This window comes from Chelonia mydas, chromosome 5 (assembly GCF_015237465.2).
Source record: "Chelonia mydas isolate rCheMyd1 chromosome 5, rCheMyd1.pri.v2, whole genome shotgun sequence".
Classification (NCBI taxonomy): domain Eukaryota; kingdom Metazoa; phylum Chordata; order Testudines; family Cheloniidae; genus Chelonia; species Chelonia mydas.
In genome coordinates, this window is record NC_051245.2 from 29,736,922 (window position 1) to 29,752,726 (window position 15,805).

Sequence of the window (15,805 nt, forward strand, 5' to 3'; positions counted from 1 at the left end):
GTTTGCCATTCCCAGCCAATGGGAGCTCCAGGAAATGGCACGGGCCAGGCCACCACTTCCCGCAGCTCCCATTGGATGGGAACAGCGAACCACGACCACTGGGAGCTGCGAGCAGCCCTACCTGCAGACGCTCAGGTAAACAAAGCATTTTGCGGCCTGCCAGGGGCTTACCCTGAACAAGCTGTGAACCAAGTTTGGGAACCCCTGGTCTACTCCAAATGGATGGAGGCAGAGTCCAGGCTCAAGCTGACTAAATGCATAGATGCAGAAAACTAGCATATTATTAATGTAGAGAACCAACACTGGAGGAATGTGCTCGATGTCTGATCTCAATTACCCTCTTGCAAAGAATAACATGGCTTTCCAGGGCTTGTCAGATAAGTTATTCACAGAACATAATGGTAATTTCCTTGGTTTGGTAGAGCTCCTTGGAAAATACGATGTTATGCATGAGCACACACATTGAGTAGTTCATAAAGAAGCTATGAACCATTACTGCAGCAAAACAATTCAAAACAAATTGATTGGTCCCTACTGGAAGGAGGAAGGTGCTTGGATAGCTTTGAAGATTCTGCTCATGCAAAACATATCTTGGTTTGATGATGGCTGATAAGAGACTGACATCACTTGAAAATGCCATTGGCCAGTCTTTGGATCTCTCTGACACCGTGCTTCAGTTCATGAGGGCAAAGGTGAGAAAAGCAACTATTTGAACTAAACAACTAGGGTTAACATTCTAAGGCTGTCACCTATGCTAACACTATGTAATACTGATCCACCCAATATTGGTGTACAGTTTAATTTCTTGATGTTAGTACACTTCAGTTATTTTTAAAATTAAAAAGTTTCTATAAGCTTAGAGAAAATGATTTATTTGCTTATGTATGGCATGAATAAATAGAAATTTACAGCTACGAGCATGCAAATTTATTGTCTTATATGACAAGGATAAATTATGCACGCAAATTGTGCATCAAAGTCATTGAAAATTTTAACTAATGAAGTGGAAGGGAGAGGTGGGCATCAAAGACACTCCCCGCCTGGTGCACCATTTGGTCTAGGGCCATCCCTGCATAAAATGGGCTCTGCTACCCTGGATTAAATAAACTTTGCCTGTCTAGTGCAGTGTGACTCACCCCACATGTTCAAAAATCATGAGCCAGGCTCCCAGACACATCTGAGATTTAAAAAACTCATCAAGAATAAGGGCTTATTTTACTTGTCACCCAGCTTTGGAGGCATTCGGGTGTGTATCAGTCACATTTTTCAAGCTTTTCTCTGCAACTCTGAGGGCCAGAAACATAATTCTTTTTTTAATGGACTCAGTCTCATATCATCATGTACCCCCAGGAACAAATGCTGCAAGAGTTGGCAGCACTGTAGCTGCACATCCCAGGAAGCTCCTAGCTGTAGATGCCTCACTCCAAAGGTGTGGCTCTGTGTCATCCTCTAGTAGCTACACTACATAAGACGTTTATAACTGCTGCTAAGGCTTCATCTGCATGGAAAAGTTTTTTCAATATTATCTAAGGTGTGAATTTAACCAGTATAGTTATATTGGTATAACCAATCCATGGTGAAACTATTACTTTAGTATTAGGCCTGGCCTACAAATAGATTTTCATAGACTCACAAAAGCACAGAAGTGTAGGGCTGGAAGGCACCTTTAGAGGTCATTTCATCCAGCCCCTTGCACTGAGGCAGCACCAAGTAATCCTAGATCATTCTTGACAGGTGTTTATCCAGCCTGTTCTTAAACTCTTATGACAAGGATTCCACAACCTCCCTTGAAAGCCTGTTCCAGTACTTACCTATCGGTATAGTTAGAAAGTTTTTCCTAATTTCTGACCTAAATCTCCCTTGCTTCAGTGGATATAAAGAACAAGTAATCACAGTCCTCTTTATAACAGTCCTCTTAATGTATCTGAAGACTGTTGTCAGATGCCTCCTCCCCCTCCAGTCTTTATTTCTCAAAATTAAACATGCCCAGTTTTTTTAAAACTTTTCCTCATAGATCAGGTTTACTAAACCTTTTATCATTTTGATTGCTCTCCTCTGGACTCTCTTCAATTTGTCCACATCCATATTAAAGTGTGGTGCCCACAACTGGAAGCAGTACTCCTGCTGAGTCCTCCCCAGTACCAAGTATAGCAGGACAATTACTTCTGATGTTTTACATGCAACACTGTTGTTAATACACCAGAGGATTACATTAGCCTTTTTAGAAACTGCATCACATTGTTGGTTCATATTCCATTTGTGATCCACTGTAACCCCCCAGATCCTTTTCAGCAATACTGCTGCCTACCCAATTATTCCCCATTTTGTATATGGGTATTTGATTTTTTTCTTCCTAACTGTAGTATGTTGTACTTCTCTTTATTAAATTTAACCTTGTTGATTTCAGACCAATTCTCCTATTTGTCATGGTTGTTTAGAATTTTAATCCTGTACTCCAAAGTATTTCCGACCCCTTCCAGTTTGGTGTCATCCACAAGTTTGTATACGCCTACTCTTCACTCCATTATCCACGTCATTAATGAAAATACTGACTAGCACAAGACCCAGGACCTCTGCCAGACCCCACTAAATATATCTTTCCAGTTTTACAGCAAACCTTGGACAACTACTCTGAGTACTGTCTTTCAACCTCTACACCCACCTTATAGTAATTGACTATATTTCCTAGTTTGCTTATAAGAACATCATGTGGGGCTGTGTCAAAAGTCTTAGTAAACTAAAGATGTATCACATCTACAGCTTCCCTCCCCCTACCTGCATCCTGTAGGCCAGTAATCCTGTCCAAAAAGGAAATTAGATTGGTTTGGCATAATTTGTTTGTGACAAATCCATGTTGGCTCTTTGTTAGCCTATTATCCTCTAGGTACTTACAAACTGATTGCTTAATAATTTGTTCCAGTGTCTTTCCAGGTATTCAAGTTAGGATGATTGTCTATAATTTCCCGAGTCCTCTTTTTCCCCCCTTTTAACTATAGGTACTATATTTGCCCTTCTCAAGATCCCTGGTAATTCACCTGTCCTCCATGAGTTCTCAAAGATAATAGCTAATGGTCATAGGGACCAACTTCTGCTGGTGCTGGTGGGTGCTCGACTCCCCTCTGCTCCCGCCCTGACTTCACCCTGCCCCACCCCCTCCCGCCCCCATTCCAACCATTTCCCCAAAGTCCTCACCCCAACACCACCCCTTCCCGAAATCCCCGCCCCGCCTCTTCCCCTGAGCGCGCCGCGTCCCCGATTCTCCTCCCAGCGCTTGCCACTGCAAAGTAGTTGTTTCATGGCATAACAAGCTCTGGGAGGGAGGGGGGAGGAGCAGGAACGCGGTGTGCTCAGGGGAGGGGGCGGAGGTGTGGCGGGGAGCGGAGCTTGGCTGCTGGTGAGTGCAGAGCACCCACTGGAGCACCCACGGAGTCAGCGCCTAGGCTAATGATTCCAAGATTGTTTCAGCTAGTTCCTTAAGCTCCCTAGGGTGAATTTCATCAGGACCTCTGACTTGAGTACATCTAATTTATCTAAATGTTTTTTAACCTATTCTTTCCCTATTGTGGCTTGCATTCCTTCTCCCCTTTAATATTACTTGTCTTAAGTATCTGATAGCAATTTACCTTTTTAGCAAAGACTGAAGCAAAATAGGCCTTAAACACCTCAGTTTTCTTGATGTCATTGAGCATTACCTCTTTTCCCTGCTAAATAAAGGACCTACATTTTCCTTCATTGTCCTCTTGCTCCCAATTTATAGAACGTCTTCTTTCGTAATTCATTTTGTGGCTTACCCTTAGCAAAAATATGTACGGACAAAAATCACAATTCTTTTGTACTCCTGTCATAAATATAAAGGGAAGGGTAAATCCCTTTAAAATCCCTCCTGGCCAGAGGAAAAATCCTCTCACCTGTAAAGGGTTAAGAAGCTAAAGGTAACCTCGCTGGCACCTGACCAAAATGACCAATGAGGAGACAAGATACTTTCAAAAGCTGGGCGGAGGGAGAGAAACAAAGGGTCTCTGTCTGTCTTTATGCTGCTTTTGTCGGGGATAGACCAGGAATGGAGTCTTAGAACTTTTAGTAAGTAATCTAGCTAGGTATGTGTTAGATTATGATTTCTTTAAATGGCTGAGAAAAGAATTGTGCTGAATAGAATAACTATTTCTGTCTGTGTATCTTTTTTGTAACTTAAGGTTTTGCCTAGAGGGATTCTCTATGTTTTGAATCTAATTACCCTGTAAGGTATCTACCATCCTGATTTTACAGAGGGGATTTCTTTACTTCTATTTACTCCTATTTCTATTAAAAGTCTTCTTGTAAGAAAACTGAATGCTTTTTCATTGTTCTCAGATCCAAGGGTTTGGGTCTGTGGTCACCTATGCAAATTGATGAGGCTTTTTATCCAACATTTCCCAGGAAAGGGGGGGTGCAAATGTTCGGAGGATTGTTCATTGTTCTTAAGATCCAAGGGTCTGGGTCTGTAGTCACCTAGGCAAATTGGTGAGGCTTTTTACCAAACCTTGTCCAGGAAGTGGGGTGCAAGGTTTTGAGAAGTATTTGGGGGGAAAGACGTTTCCAAACAGCTCTTCCCCAGTAACCAGTATTTGTTTGGTGGTGGTAGCGGCCAATCCAAGGATAAAGGGTGGAATATTTTGTACCTTGGGGGAGTTTTGACCTAAGCTGGTAAAGATAAGCTTAGGAGGTTTTCATGCAGGTCCCCACATCTGTACCCTAGCGTTCACAGTGGGGGAGGAACCTTGACAACTCCTGCTTAGCAATTTGTCATGTTTCCACCATTTGTAGGATTCCTTTTTGCTTTTCACTTCATTAAAGAGCTCCTGATGGAGCCATATTGGCTTTTTTAATTCTTCCTTTCTTTCTGTCACATTGGGATAGTTATTTCACTTTGAATATTGTCTCTTGGAGATACTGCCTGATCTCCTGAATTTTTCCCCTGAAGATTTTCTTCCCATGTGACCTTTCTTACTATTTTTGAGTTTGTTAAAGTCTGCTTTTTTGAATTCCATTGTCCTTATCCTGCTGCTTTCACTTGTTCCTTTCTTTAGGATCATAAAATCTATCATTTCACGATCTCTTTCATCCAAATTGCTTTCCACTTTCAAACTCACAACCAATTTCTCCCTGATCAGACTCAAGTCCGAAATAGCTGTCCCCCTAATTATTTCTTTCACCTTCTGAAACAAGAAGTTGTTCCTAATATATTCCAAAAATTTATTGGAAATTTTGTGTTTTGCTGTATTACTTTTCCAACAGATGTCTGGGCAGTTAACAGCCCTGTGGTGAGGTGGGACTCACCACTTTGGTGACTCCTGCTGGCTGCCGTGGGAATTAGCTTTGGTCACCAGGGCACCCTCCTCTGGTGGTGCCTCGCTGCCATCACTTTCGCTCCAGGACCCGCACCAATCCCAGGAATGCAGCATCCTCTTCAGTGACACTGCTATCCAGCTGTGCCACACTCTGTGTTCTCCCCTTCTGGGGGACTTGCAATCTCCATCCAGCCACTACCTCAGTGGCAATTACAGTCCTTTGTCCTGGGGCCACTTCCTATGTGGCTCCAGCACCCTTTTCTATCCTTACCTCAGGGCCTCAGCCTGCCGGCCCTAGCAGCCTGCCAGGAGCTCTCTAGATCCCCCGGTACATGCTTGTAGCACTGAAGTGTCCCAGGCATTGGGGGCTGCTTCTTCTGCTAAGAGCCAGGTTTTCTCCCCTCAAGCTCCAGTCAGCGACTGAACTCTGCTCTGCAGCCCTTTTTATATGAGCCTGCCTGGCCCGGATTGGGTACTCCTCTCAGCCCCTTTCAAATTGACCGCCTCTGGCACAACCTCCTTAGGGGTGGTTTTTAAACCCTTTTCTGCCAGTGAGGGGCAGCTGCCTCATCACAAGCCCCCATTACTACCAGCTTTTGTGTTTCAGATATTGCTGTTAGTTGTTGTACCTCATCCACCTCCTCCTTCTGATTCAGTGGTAGACCGCTACTATGACCCCCTCCCCCCCTTTACCTAGAGACTTTCAACTCATTTGTCTCTCACCCCCTTTTGGCCCCATTAGTCATCTTGTTGCTCCTAATATGTTAGCTATCCTGTTGTAAAATGCTAATGGAGAAAAGGCACTGTAGTTTTTTACCATGAGGTCAACTACACAAGGTCAGCTATAGGACAGGGTATAGTGCTGACCTTGTGTAGTTGACCTCATGGTAAAAACTACAGTATCTTGTCTCCATAAAATTTTACAGCAGGATAGCTAATCCACACTCATTGTCCCATTGTGTGTAAAAAAAAAAAAAAAAAAAAAAAAAAAAAAAGCCCTTTTTGCAGTGAAGACATAGCCGCTGAGAGCAACATGAGAGATTTTGCCTGTGTTTCCAATGAGTGCAAGACTCTGCCTATGTAAGCTCCAAAACTGTCAAAACTTGGTCCCCCCAAAAACAATGAGATTGGCCTAAAAATCACGAGTTCTTTTTAAAAGTTGAAGTTTCTCTTTATTTGCCTTCTAGCTTTTGACCCGTTAGGGTACACAGCCAGAAGGGCTAGAAGCTTACTTTAAAGGAAAAGCAAGCTTAGATACTCAGTTAATCACTTGCCTCCAAGAACTCAGGCTTTAAGAAAAACACCAAATGTTGCGAGTTGGCAACATTGTTTAGTAAATTTACCTTTTTCAAAAAGCAAGCCTCATTCTCTAAGGTGTTATGTGGGGATTAGATGACTCAGGGTATTGTTTATGGACTTTAGAGCTTTTCACCTCTCAGTCACCAGTGTGAATCCTGCCCATCATTGCAGGGATTAAAAATTATCCCTATCAAATGGATGTTCGATAGACCCTACTTGAGCTGAGATGGCTCCTAGTTTCAGCTCTCACATCATAAACTCACCGCTACATTTTGCGCTAGACTGCAAGTTCTTCAGGGCAGGGACTTTCTCTTATTATGTCTGTACAGGGTCTAGCACGATGGGCCCCAATCTTGGTTGGGGCCCTACCAAGATTTCTCACAGCAGGACCCAATACCATAGGCACTGACTCTGTGGGTGCTCTGGGGCTGGAAAACCCACTGGGGAAAAAACAGCAGCCCCCACCCAGCAGCTCCCCCCACCACTCCCAGTGTCTCCCACCCACTGGCAGACCTTGCAGATCAGCACCTCCCACCCCCTGCAATCAGCTGTTTTGTGACAGGCAGGAGCAAGGGCACAGCATGCTCAGGGAAGGGGCGGAACTGGGTGGGAAGGGGGTGGAACAAAGGTGGGGCAGGGTCTTGGAGGAAGGGGTGGGGCATGGGTGGGGTCTTGGGGGAAGAGGTGGACTCGGGGCAGAGCTGGCAGTCAAGCACCCCCCGGCACTTTGGAAAGTTGGTGCCTGTGCCCAATATAACCATACACGCTATAAATGTGAGAATTAGCAACACTGTAATTGTCACACACAATTTAGAGACGGGGGGGGGGTTTCAAAAATGAGACAGGCCAAAACACATGATTTAATCCTTTTAAAATAATCTCATGATTTTTTGGGGGAGGGGCAGTCTGAACTTTTGAGGTTGCTATTTTCAGTACTGTTACTAGACTTCTGAGTACTGCTACTGAGCATGATCCAGTTGTTTTGATTTAGGGCTTCCCTCATTAAAAATCTTCTTACAAATCACATTCACCTTCACTCACATCCACTTTATATTTAACATTTTAAATGTTATGCTGTCTTTGGACTTGAAATTAATAGGCAGGGGGTTTAAAGCAAACAAAAGTACGTACTTCTTAACACAATGCAAGTCAGCCTGTGGAACTCATTGCCATGGCACAAAAGGACCCACCACCTCAGGGGCATCTTGCACAGATAGGCATTTTTTTAAAAATTTTAACCTATTCCACTGTAAAATGCCTAAATTATACCTGTAAATAATACGCAAGAGAGGAATTTTGAGACTACAAAAATGGAAGATAAAGTGGGCAAACCGCTAAATTGTTCCTTGTGAACAGTCCTCTGTAAAGCACCATGTTACCTATTTTACTGATATCCTAATAATTAGAATTTATAGTTACTCCTTTTTGTGGTGTATAGGCCACACTAAGATTGACGCACAAAAGAGGATCTTTTGCTACAGCACACACATTTCAAGAACTAATAAAATGTACTGTTTACGCAATGCTTTACATGTTCAGACTGCTTCCTGAACAAAACTCAGCTAATTAATTAGTTAAGCAAGATGCCTAAGGCACTTTATACCCCAAACTTTTGCCCTTCTTGAACGTGCCTGTCTGCAACACACATATCACAACATATTACACACAGCAAAGGAGATGTAGATACATCTAGCCACCATTAGCCCTAACAATAAGAACAAAGGACACCTCCCCTAGACTCCAGTGTTTTCCAGCTCTGGTGATTTTTAAGACAAATCTCACAATATTTGGAGTTTCTCTTTACGCCTCAGCTGCTGAAATGGGGACACTGCATGAGGCTCTCAGCTTTCACTAAAGAAGCGTCTATCCTGCAGGGCTGTCCAGAAAAGCTTGGAAACCAGACCTAGAAACACCACAAGGCAAATAAAAAGACCCCGCCATATATTAGCTTTAAACACTCTTCCCGGCTTTTGACCTCCCCCCCCGTGGCTGGCAGCACCAGGACACGGCCCGCGCCAGTCAGGAGAGCAGCCGGCAAACACTCGCCGCACAGCACAGTGCAGCGTGGGAACGAGCTTAGCGGAACGGTTACACGGGCACGCGCCGCTCCATGCTGCAGACATTCTATGAGCGTCATGTGATGAAATCCGCTATTTAGGTACTCTCCAGATCACGTGACGCGCTTTGCCCGCAGCGCTTGAACTAGATTTCTTCCCAGTACTTCCGGGTTGGAGGACGTTCGCTCCGCCCCTTCGGCTGGGCCCTGGCGCGCGCCGGCTCATACCCGAAGGTCGGCGCAGTGGGAGCAGGGGTCGGAGGGAACGCAACGTGGAGGCCGGTGGGTGCTATTGTTTCCTGTAATGGGGCTGGGGAGGCGTCTTATTTATTCTTTAGCAAAAGGATGGGTTAATCAGTTGCGATTGCGTGCAGAGCTAGGGGATAATCAGCTGCTTTTTACCCTGTCTTTCCGTTGCAATTGCAGCTGGTTTTATCCTTCTACTATATGTAGCAGATGCTTGGCATGCAATGGATTAAAGGCTGATTTATTCTCTCTGCTCCCCCTTTCTACTGAAATTGCAGCAAGTGCTTGGGGAGCAGGGGAGGGATGAACCAGTAGGTGCTAGTCTCTTCTCTTTGGAACTGCAACAGGGGGTAAAACAGCTGCTGCCTACTCTACCCCCATTTCACTAAATCACGAGGTGTGGGGTAATACTAAACAAAACTAAATGGAACTAAATCCTGGGGTTGGAGACTCAGTATAATTTGCTGATTCGAGAGAACTTGAATGCAAGAAGGTTTTCAGGAGGAAAAAAACTAGAACAAAAGGAAATTTCTATCTTTTACAATAGCAGGACAGTGCTGAGGTATAAACAATGCGTGAGAAAATCCCAGCAGTGGTAGTTCAGTTCTCTATCACATTTCAAGATGGGTTTTTACAGTGCAGGCCGGTAGAGTGAGTTAAACGTGGTGATCAAGAAAAGATTATGGAAAAATCAAGTCTGAAGAATGAAACTTGCAGGAAGCAAGGATTCAGTTTCAGTAACTTCACTGTCATAACGAGGGATAATGTGTTGACTTTGAGGCAACAATAGAGGACAGATCTACAGTAGTAATGGGATAGATGACCTTGTGCTACCTAGACACAATGTGGCTTTCATGGAAACATAGTTTTTGTAAAGGTTTAGGGGCGGGGCTGTAGAACAGAGAGGGAAGCTGTGAGACTAAGTGAAAAGGAGCTTGCTGCGTGGATGTATGCATGTGTTTTATGTGGAGGGAAAGGAAGATGCAGTGAGTCTGCCTGATGTCATGCTTGCACGGCTGTAGCATTTTTAATTCAACGTTGTAGATCACTTCTTTCGTGTAGGTGTTAGCTCTAAGTTATATATTGACAAATGAAGAGCTGATCGTACCAGCAATTCCCAGTGAAGTAATGGAAATTACATGTGCTAAATAGTTCTTCGATTCAAGGCATTTGGCACAGAATGTAAATATCGATGGACGGAATGAGGCTCAAAGAGCTTTAATGACTTGGCCAAGGTCAAAAAGGTCATTTATGGCACTAGAAATAAAACTCTGAACTGCTGACTTCCACTCTTATGCTCCAGTCATCAGATCATGCCGCTTTCATAATGTGCATGTCTTTTCGATTGGCTGGAAGGTAGGCACAGGCTAGGTAGTTAAACGCGCAGAAGTTCTAGGCGAGGAATTTCAAATTATTTCAGTGCTGTTTCAATAAGTGGACTTGGAGACTCCAAGGAGAGAGTGATTGACGAGGTGACGGGCGGTGGCCAATCAGACAGGCCTTGGGGTAAGGCATGAATAGCATTTCTCAATGCAAGCAGCCAATGAGAACCCGCTAATGAGAGCGGCGTCGGGACGCCGGCTGCTTGTGGAGCTTGCAGACGTGGTAGCGTGTTTTTGTGCATTGGTGGGGTTGGGTGAGGATTGTCCTTTAAAGGGGGACCGTTTCGCAGGCAAATGTTGCTTGGTAACCTGAGGTGGCACAATTCATGTTTATTTATCCCCTACTACGAGTGAAGGGGATAGATTTCTTGTCCTAAGTGCCTGTCTGAGTACGTGGCATGGGGACTTGTAACTTACTGTGCTACAATGTTTTCTATTTATGGTAATTCCTTTAGAAACCATAGCTGCCTCCTGAACGCTGTGTGGTGACTGGGTACTTCGGGCAGGGGAAAGGGGCTGGAGTTTTTTCAGCTAGGAGAGCTGTGTGTCTTGCCAAAACAGCGGAATTGTCCTAGCATATCTCAGCCTATTGTTGTGTTTTTTAAAGATTAAAATATTGCATGTGAATCAGTGTACTCAAGTAGTTCATGGCTATTGTTTTATTTTGCCAGCGTTTGGTGTAGGCATTCAGAACTGTACTTGGCACTAAAGAGGAGACCAACAAATTAGAGTAGTGAACATGACAGATACATCAGAAAGGCACCATTCATGCAAGATGTTGTATGTGACCAGGTCCTCATTGAAGTCATTGGGCCACACAGAGGTGCAGAGGTTCATCTGTGTGCAATGCACTGGCCCCAATCCTTCAAAATTAGCAAATGTTTCTGCTAGCTGTGGTTAGAGTCCAACATTGGAATGGCTGATGCCAAAACTCTCAGTAGAAGGAATTGTATCTTTACTCTCTTAAGACCTATGCCAAAAGTCTACGTGCATCTCTATGCAAGTTGGTTTTTCTCTCTATTTTCTCCTTTTTTAATGTTTTTTATAATTGAAGATTTAGACTTCAGTCTTGATTTATCAGATTTCACAATCTATACTTCTGTGGAGTGAACTTCATGTACCCCAGATTTCATAAATCCTGACTAATTGTTTAATTTCAGTAAAATTGACTTAATCCTGAAGGACAGCATCCTGATGACAATAGTGACCTACTTGATAGCTATTGTATAGTGGTGTATACCTTCAAGCTGAACCTTAGGTTCACTAACATAGTCTCTACTTTTTGATAAGCAACACAAATGTCTGAATTAATAATTGCATCTTACATGGCAACAGGAAAAGGTAATGTAAAATATTTTATTACAGTCAATTGACTTTCTTATCAGTCTATAGTTAAAATGGATATAAAAGCAAATGTGATTTATTGTTGGTGGATTTCTCTGGAGGTGGGGGTCACTGACATCAGTTCTCGCTAGTTGGATCAACATTTGTTTATAACACTTAAAGGTTTAGTTTTAATGGTCAAATATCAATTTACATTGAGGGTTGTAAATGCCTCTTATATTTAAGAGGCAGCATGGCAGTTGATGAAGCATGTGACTGAGTAGGGAAATGGATCTCATATCCACAGTGTCATTGATTTAGTGTGGCTTTTGTCAAGTCACATACACTTTTTCTGTTTCTCTGTAAAAGGGGACCTGTATCTGTCCTGTCTATTGAATATTATAACTTTGAACTAGTGCTAATAAAATGCTGTGTACATTGACGGTACTGTTATTCCTGCCATCAATCTGTCTATTTTTGATGGTGGTTCAGACTTTTTAGGAAAAAGTGGCCTTTGTTTTCTACTTGGAGGGGACAGATGGGCATTTTGTGTGGTTTTTGTCAATTGAAATAAGCATCTGACTCTACACAGTTCATCTCTCTAGTACCATTAATTGTTAATGCCTCTGTTTGTGATTTCTGTGCACAGCAAGGCTGCAGCAGGGATTCCACACGTGGCAGTCCTTGCTGTTAGATCCCAGGCAACATGGCGAGCCTCCTGCGTACAGCAGTTAGCTGCTGCTCAAATCCTCTCTTCAACAATGTGATGTCACGAAAAGTGCAGACTGTGAAGATGCCATGCTTGCGAATGTTCCAAACCCATCGGGTACTCTGGTGTCAGGCACCTGTAAAACCAGGTAAATTAATTTAAGAAAACAATTTTGTAGAGCTACTAGGTTTTCCTTTCTAAACATGGAGATTAAACTTCCTAAGTAGGTATATTTTGAAAAGGTACTGCTTAGATTAAAATGTACAAAACTCGCCCCTGAATCGTGTGAGTTAATTCTAGTGCATTAGAAGCTGTACAACTTTACATTTGTTTCACAGACCACTGTGTAACAGAGTTTCTCCTTAACCACCTCCTCTCCCAATTCCCAACACCTTGGGGCCAAATTATGCTCCTAACTATATGTTCAGAGCTCCTACTGAGTATGGCCTTGATTTAGGAAAGTACTTCTGCATATGCTTAGGTTCCATTGCTATCCAAGGCCTGGTTTACACTTAAATTTTGCTTGCATAGCTGTGGGGAAAAAACCTCACCCCTAACAGATGTATGTATCCTATGCCCTAGGATAGATGCAGTTATTCCAACAAGTATTCTTTTGAGAGTATATCTTATTTAATTCAGGGAATAGTATAAAATATGCCATCAAAATAACTCTTGCTGACATAAACTGTGTCTGCATTTAGGGGATTTGCTGGTGTAGCTATATAGGCAAACCCTTTCAACTATAGATGAGGTTTAAGAGACTAAAGCACATATTTAAATGCTTTCCCGAATCTGGATGCGTCCCTGGGCCTAATGGGAATTTAGTGTATTAAAATCTGAAGACAGAATTTAGCCTTTGGCCATAAAAAGACTTTGCTGGTAGTCCACAGATGACACAGACTGCAGTTTGACAGCTTCTTTGGTAGTCAGTAGTAATTGTTTCTACAGGTTAGGATGGACGTCTTCATGTGATACTTGGTGTTACGCCTTAAAGTATTTACTAATTACACAGTACTTCTGTCTTCAGAACTATCAACCCATGTGAAATATCATGTGTGTGTGACACTTACTGTTATGCCATCCAGTATTTAACACTGAAAGTAACCAAACTTAATAACCCTGCTAGCTGATGATTCAACTGGACCACTTTTTTGTTTTTGATAATCTGAGCATTGGGATTCAATAAACAAAAAAGGCAAATGAAGGGTAAATTTCTGAACAAAATGCCATGTTCTTCTTTGTTATTGACTAGGTATAATTTTATTTCTGTTGAATACTTTCTTTTGGGTTGGGGATTCTATAAATAAATTCATCAGCATATGAACTAAATTACTAAATTTCACTGTAACCTCAGAATCACAGTTTCTAAAAATAAAATTAGTAAATTACTGTGATGTAAATCTGCATTTGATTTAACATTATTTAGCATTCAGAATCAGCTCGCTATAAAGAAGAAGATAATTTGAAAAATGTTAGTACATTTGTTTAGCTGTTTAGGCTTGTAGGTGCTACCTGAAAATATATCCCCATATCTCATTTTGTATTGCAGAAGAGGCTTAGCCTTTATTTAAAAAAAAAAGTAAATAAAAAGGGAAACTTTGTGCTGATTCCCTTTTTCCATTTGAGATTAAATAGTCTGAGCAAAATGGGGAAGAGATTTACCACTGAGAAATCATTCAATGGAAGATATTTATTCTTACATCTATTTAAAGATTGTTTCCACATTGTGTGATGTATAGTGTTTGATATATGCTCTGTAAGACTGAGGTTAGTGAAAGGACGTCAGTAGAAAAGTTGAAATTAAAGGTAAACTTGAAGGGTGGATTCTTTCATGTCACTGTTTGTTCTGGTTGCCATTTTCTTCGTCTCTTAGGAACATAGGAATTACCATACTGGAGCAGACCAATGGTCCATCTAGTCCAGTATCCTGTCTCCATCTATGGCCATTACCAGATGCTTCAGAGGAAGGTGCAAAAACCCTGCAGTAGGCAGTTATGGAGTAACTTGCTCACAAAGAACGTTTCTTCCTACACCCTCCCTTAGAGATTGGTTTATGCCCTGAAGTGTGATTGTGCATATCCCTCCCTAAACTCCTTTTTTTTTTTAAGCTTTTTAAAAATCTTTCCTTTGTAATATTTCATATTCTTGTAACTGTCAATTATTTCTAAATCTTGCTAAGCTCTTAGTGCCAATGAGTTCCACAGGCCAACTGTTCATTGTGTTTATTAAAAAAGAAAGCCCTGAACATTTCCTTTCATTAGTTAAATTTGCTACCTTTCAGTTTCATTGTCCCCTTGTTCTTGTAATAAGATGTGGAATTAGAAGCATCTGATCTACCTTCTCTACACCATTCATTTGTCTTCATCACATCACTGTCCTTCAGAATGTCTCCTCGTCTTACTTCAGAACTCTGAGAACAGGTGAGCAGCTTCTTCTGAAGCTGATGTTAAAGTTGGTAACTAGCTGAGTTTTGTGCCTTCCTTCCCATACTAAAGACATAGCACATAATCTGATAGTCTCTTTTCCCCAGCAAACTATGTCTGATTTTCCTCTCTGATAACATTTATTGGTATCACTCTTATTACGGCACTCTCTGAAGTTAAAGTACTATGAAAAAAAGGGCTTGTATTTTTCTTTTGATTTCTCTACCCAGTTCTTGTTAACTTTTCCTGTTAGTTTAATATAGTGACTTGTTCAGTATTTAATCTTTTAAGTGGAAGTTAAATGGAGAGTAGACTCCTAATAGGCTCAGTTTCAATTGTTAGATACTTTTAAAAGCTTGGGAATCTAATTTGTCTACCTATTTTGTGTTGGGAGGAGATTTGTTTAAGGCCATGTGCGCTTTGAAAGTCTCATCAGTGAGCAGCTGAGTTTGCTGTTTACTTTTCACAGCATCACAGCAGGAAGTATGTTGCCTTATTAAAAATATTTCTACTTGTTACAGTTTGTGTATACTGTTCTTGAGGTCAATGGGACTATGCAGTTTTGGGATCCCACCTTAGATACCCAGGTGATAAAGTGCCTCTCATTACCTAAGCTACATAGTTGTGCATCAGCAAGCTTTTATGTATCTATTACTTGAATGGAAAATGAGTGAAAAGTTTAATGGCATCTCAGTGCCTGTGCGAGGTTCCAGGAAATTGAATTCCTTTATCCATGGCGTGGGAAGCAGTTCAACCTTCACAACATTTCCCCCCCCAGATTACCTCAATTCTGATATGTAGGGTAAGAGGGCAGGTCAGTCTCCATGCCTATTCAGTCCTTGGCCCCTTTTGAGTACCAACTGGGTTGGTGGGGGGAAGGGAGGGAGAGACTCTGTGCTGTGAGGTTTGCACATGTCTGATGGGAACAGGATCAAAATAAACCTAATTTCACATAAGCCATCAAAACATCTGCTGTTGCCAGAGGCTGTTCTTGAGCTCATGACTTACAGTTGAAAGGCTAAGTCTCCACTTGTACTTGA

At 42.2% G+C, this 15,805-nt stretch overlaps 1 protein-coding gene across 4 annotated transcripts in view; it reads left to right on the forward strand.

The window, feature by feature from the left end:
* NNT (nicotinamide nucleotide transhydrogenase) overlaps positions 1-15,805 on the forward strand; it is an 84,149-nt gene that overhangs the window by 882 nt on the left and 67,462 nt on the right. Inside the window, exons 1-2 of one of the 4 annotated variants that reach the window (XM_007052822.4) lie at positions 8,813-8,964; positions 12,283-12,490. In XM_007052822.4, the coding sequence (XP_007052884.2) occupies positions 12,340-12,490 (151 nt within the window). In that variant the 5' untranslated portion in view covers positions 8,813-8,964; positions 12,283-12,339. Of the gene's footprint in view, positions 1-8,812; positions 8,965-12,282; positions 12,491-14,215; positions 14,763-15,805 lie in introns of those variants that run through there. The other 3 variants (XM_027817413.3, XM_043546876.1, XM_037902760.2) reach the window with 3 other exon arrangements.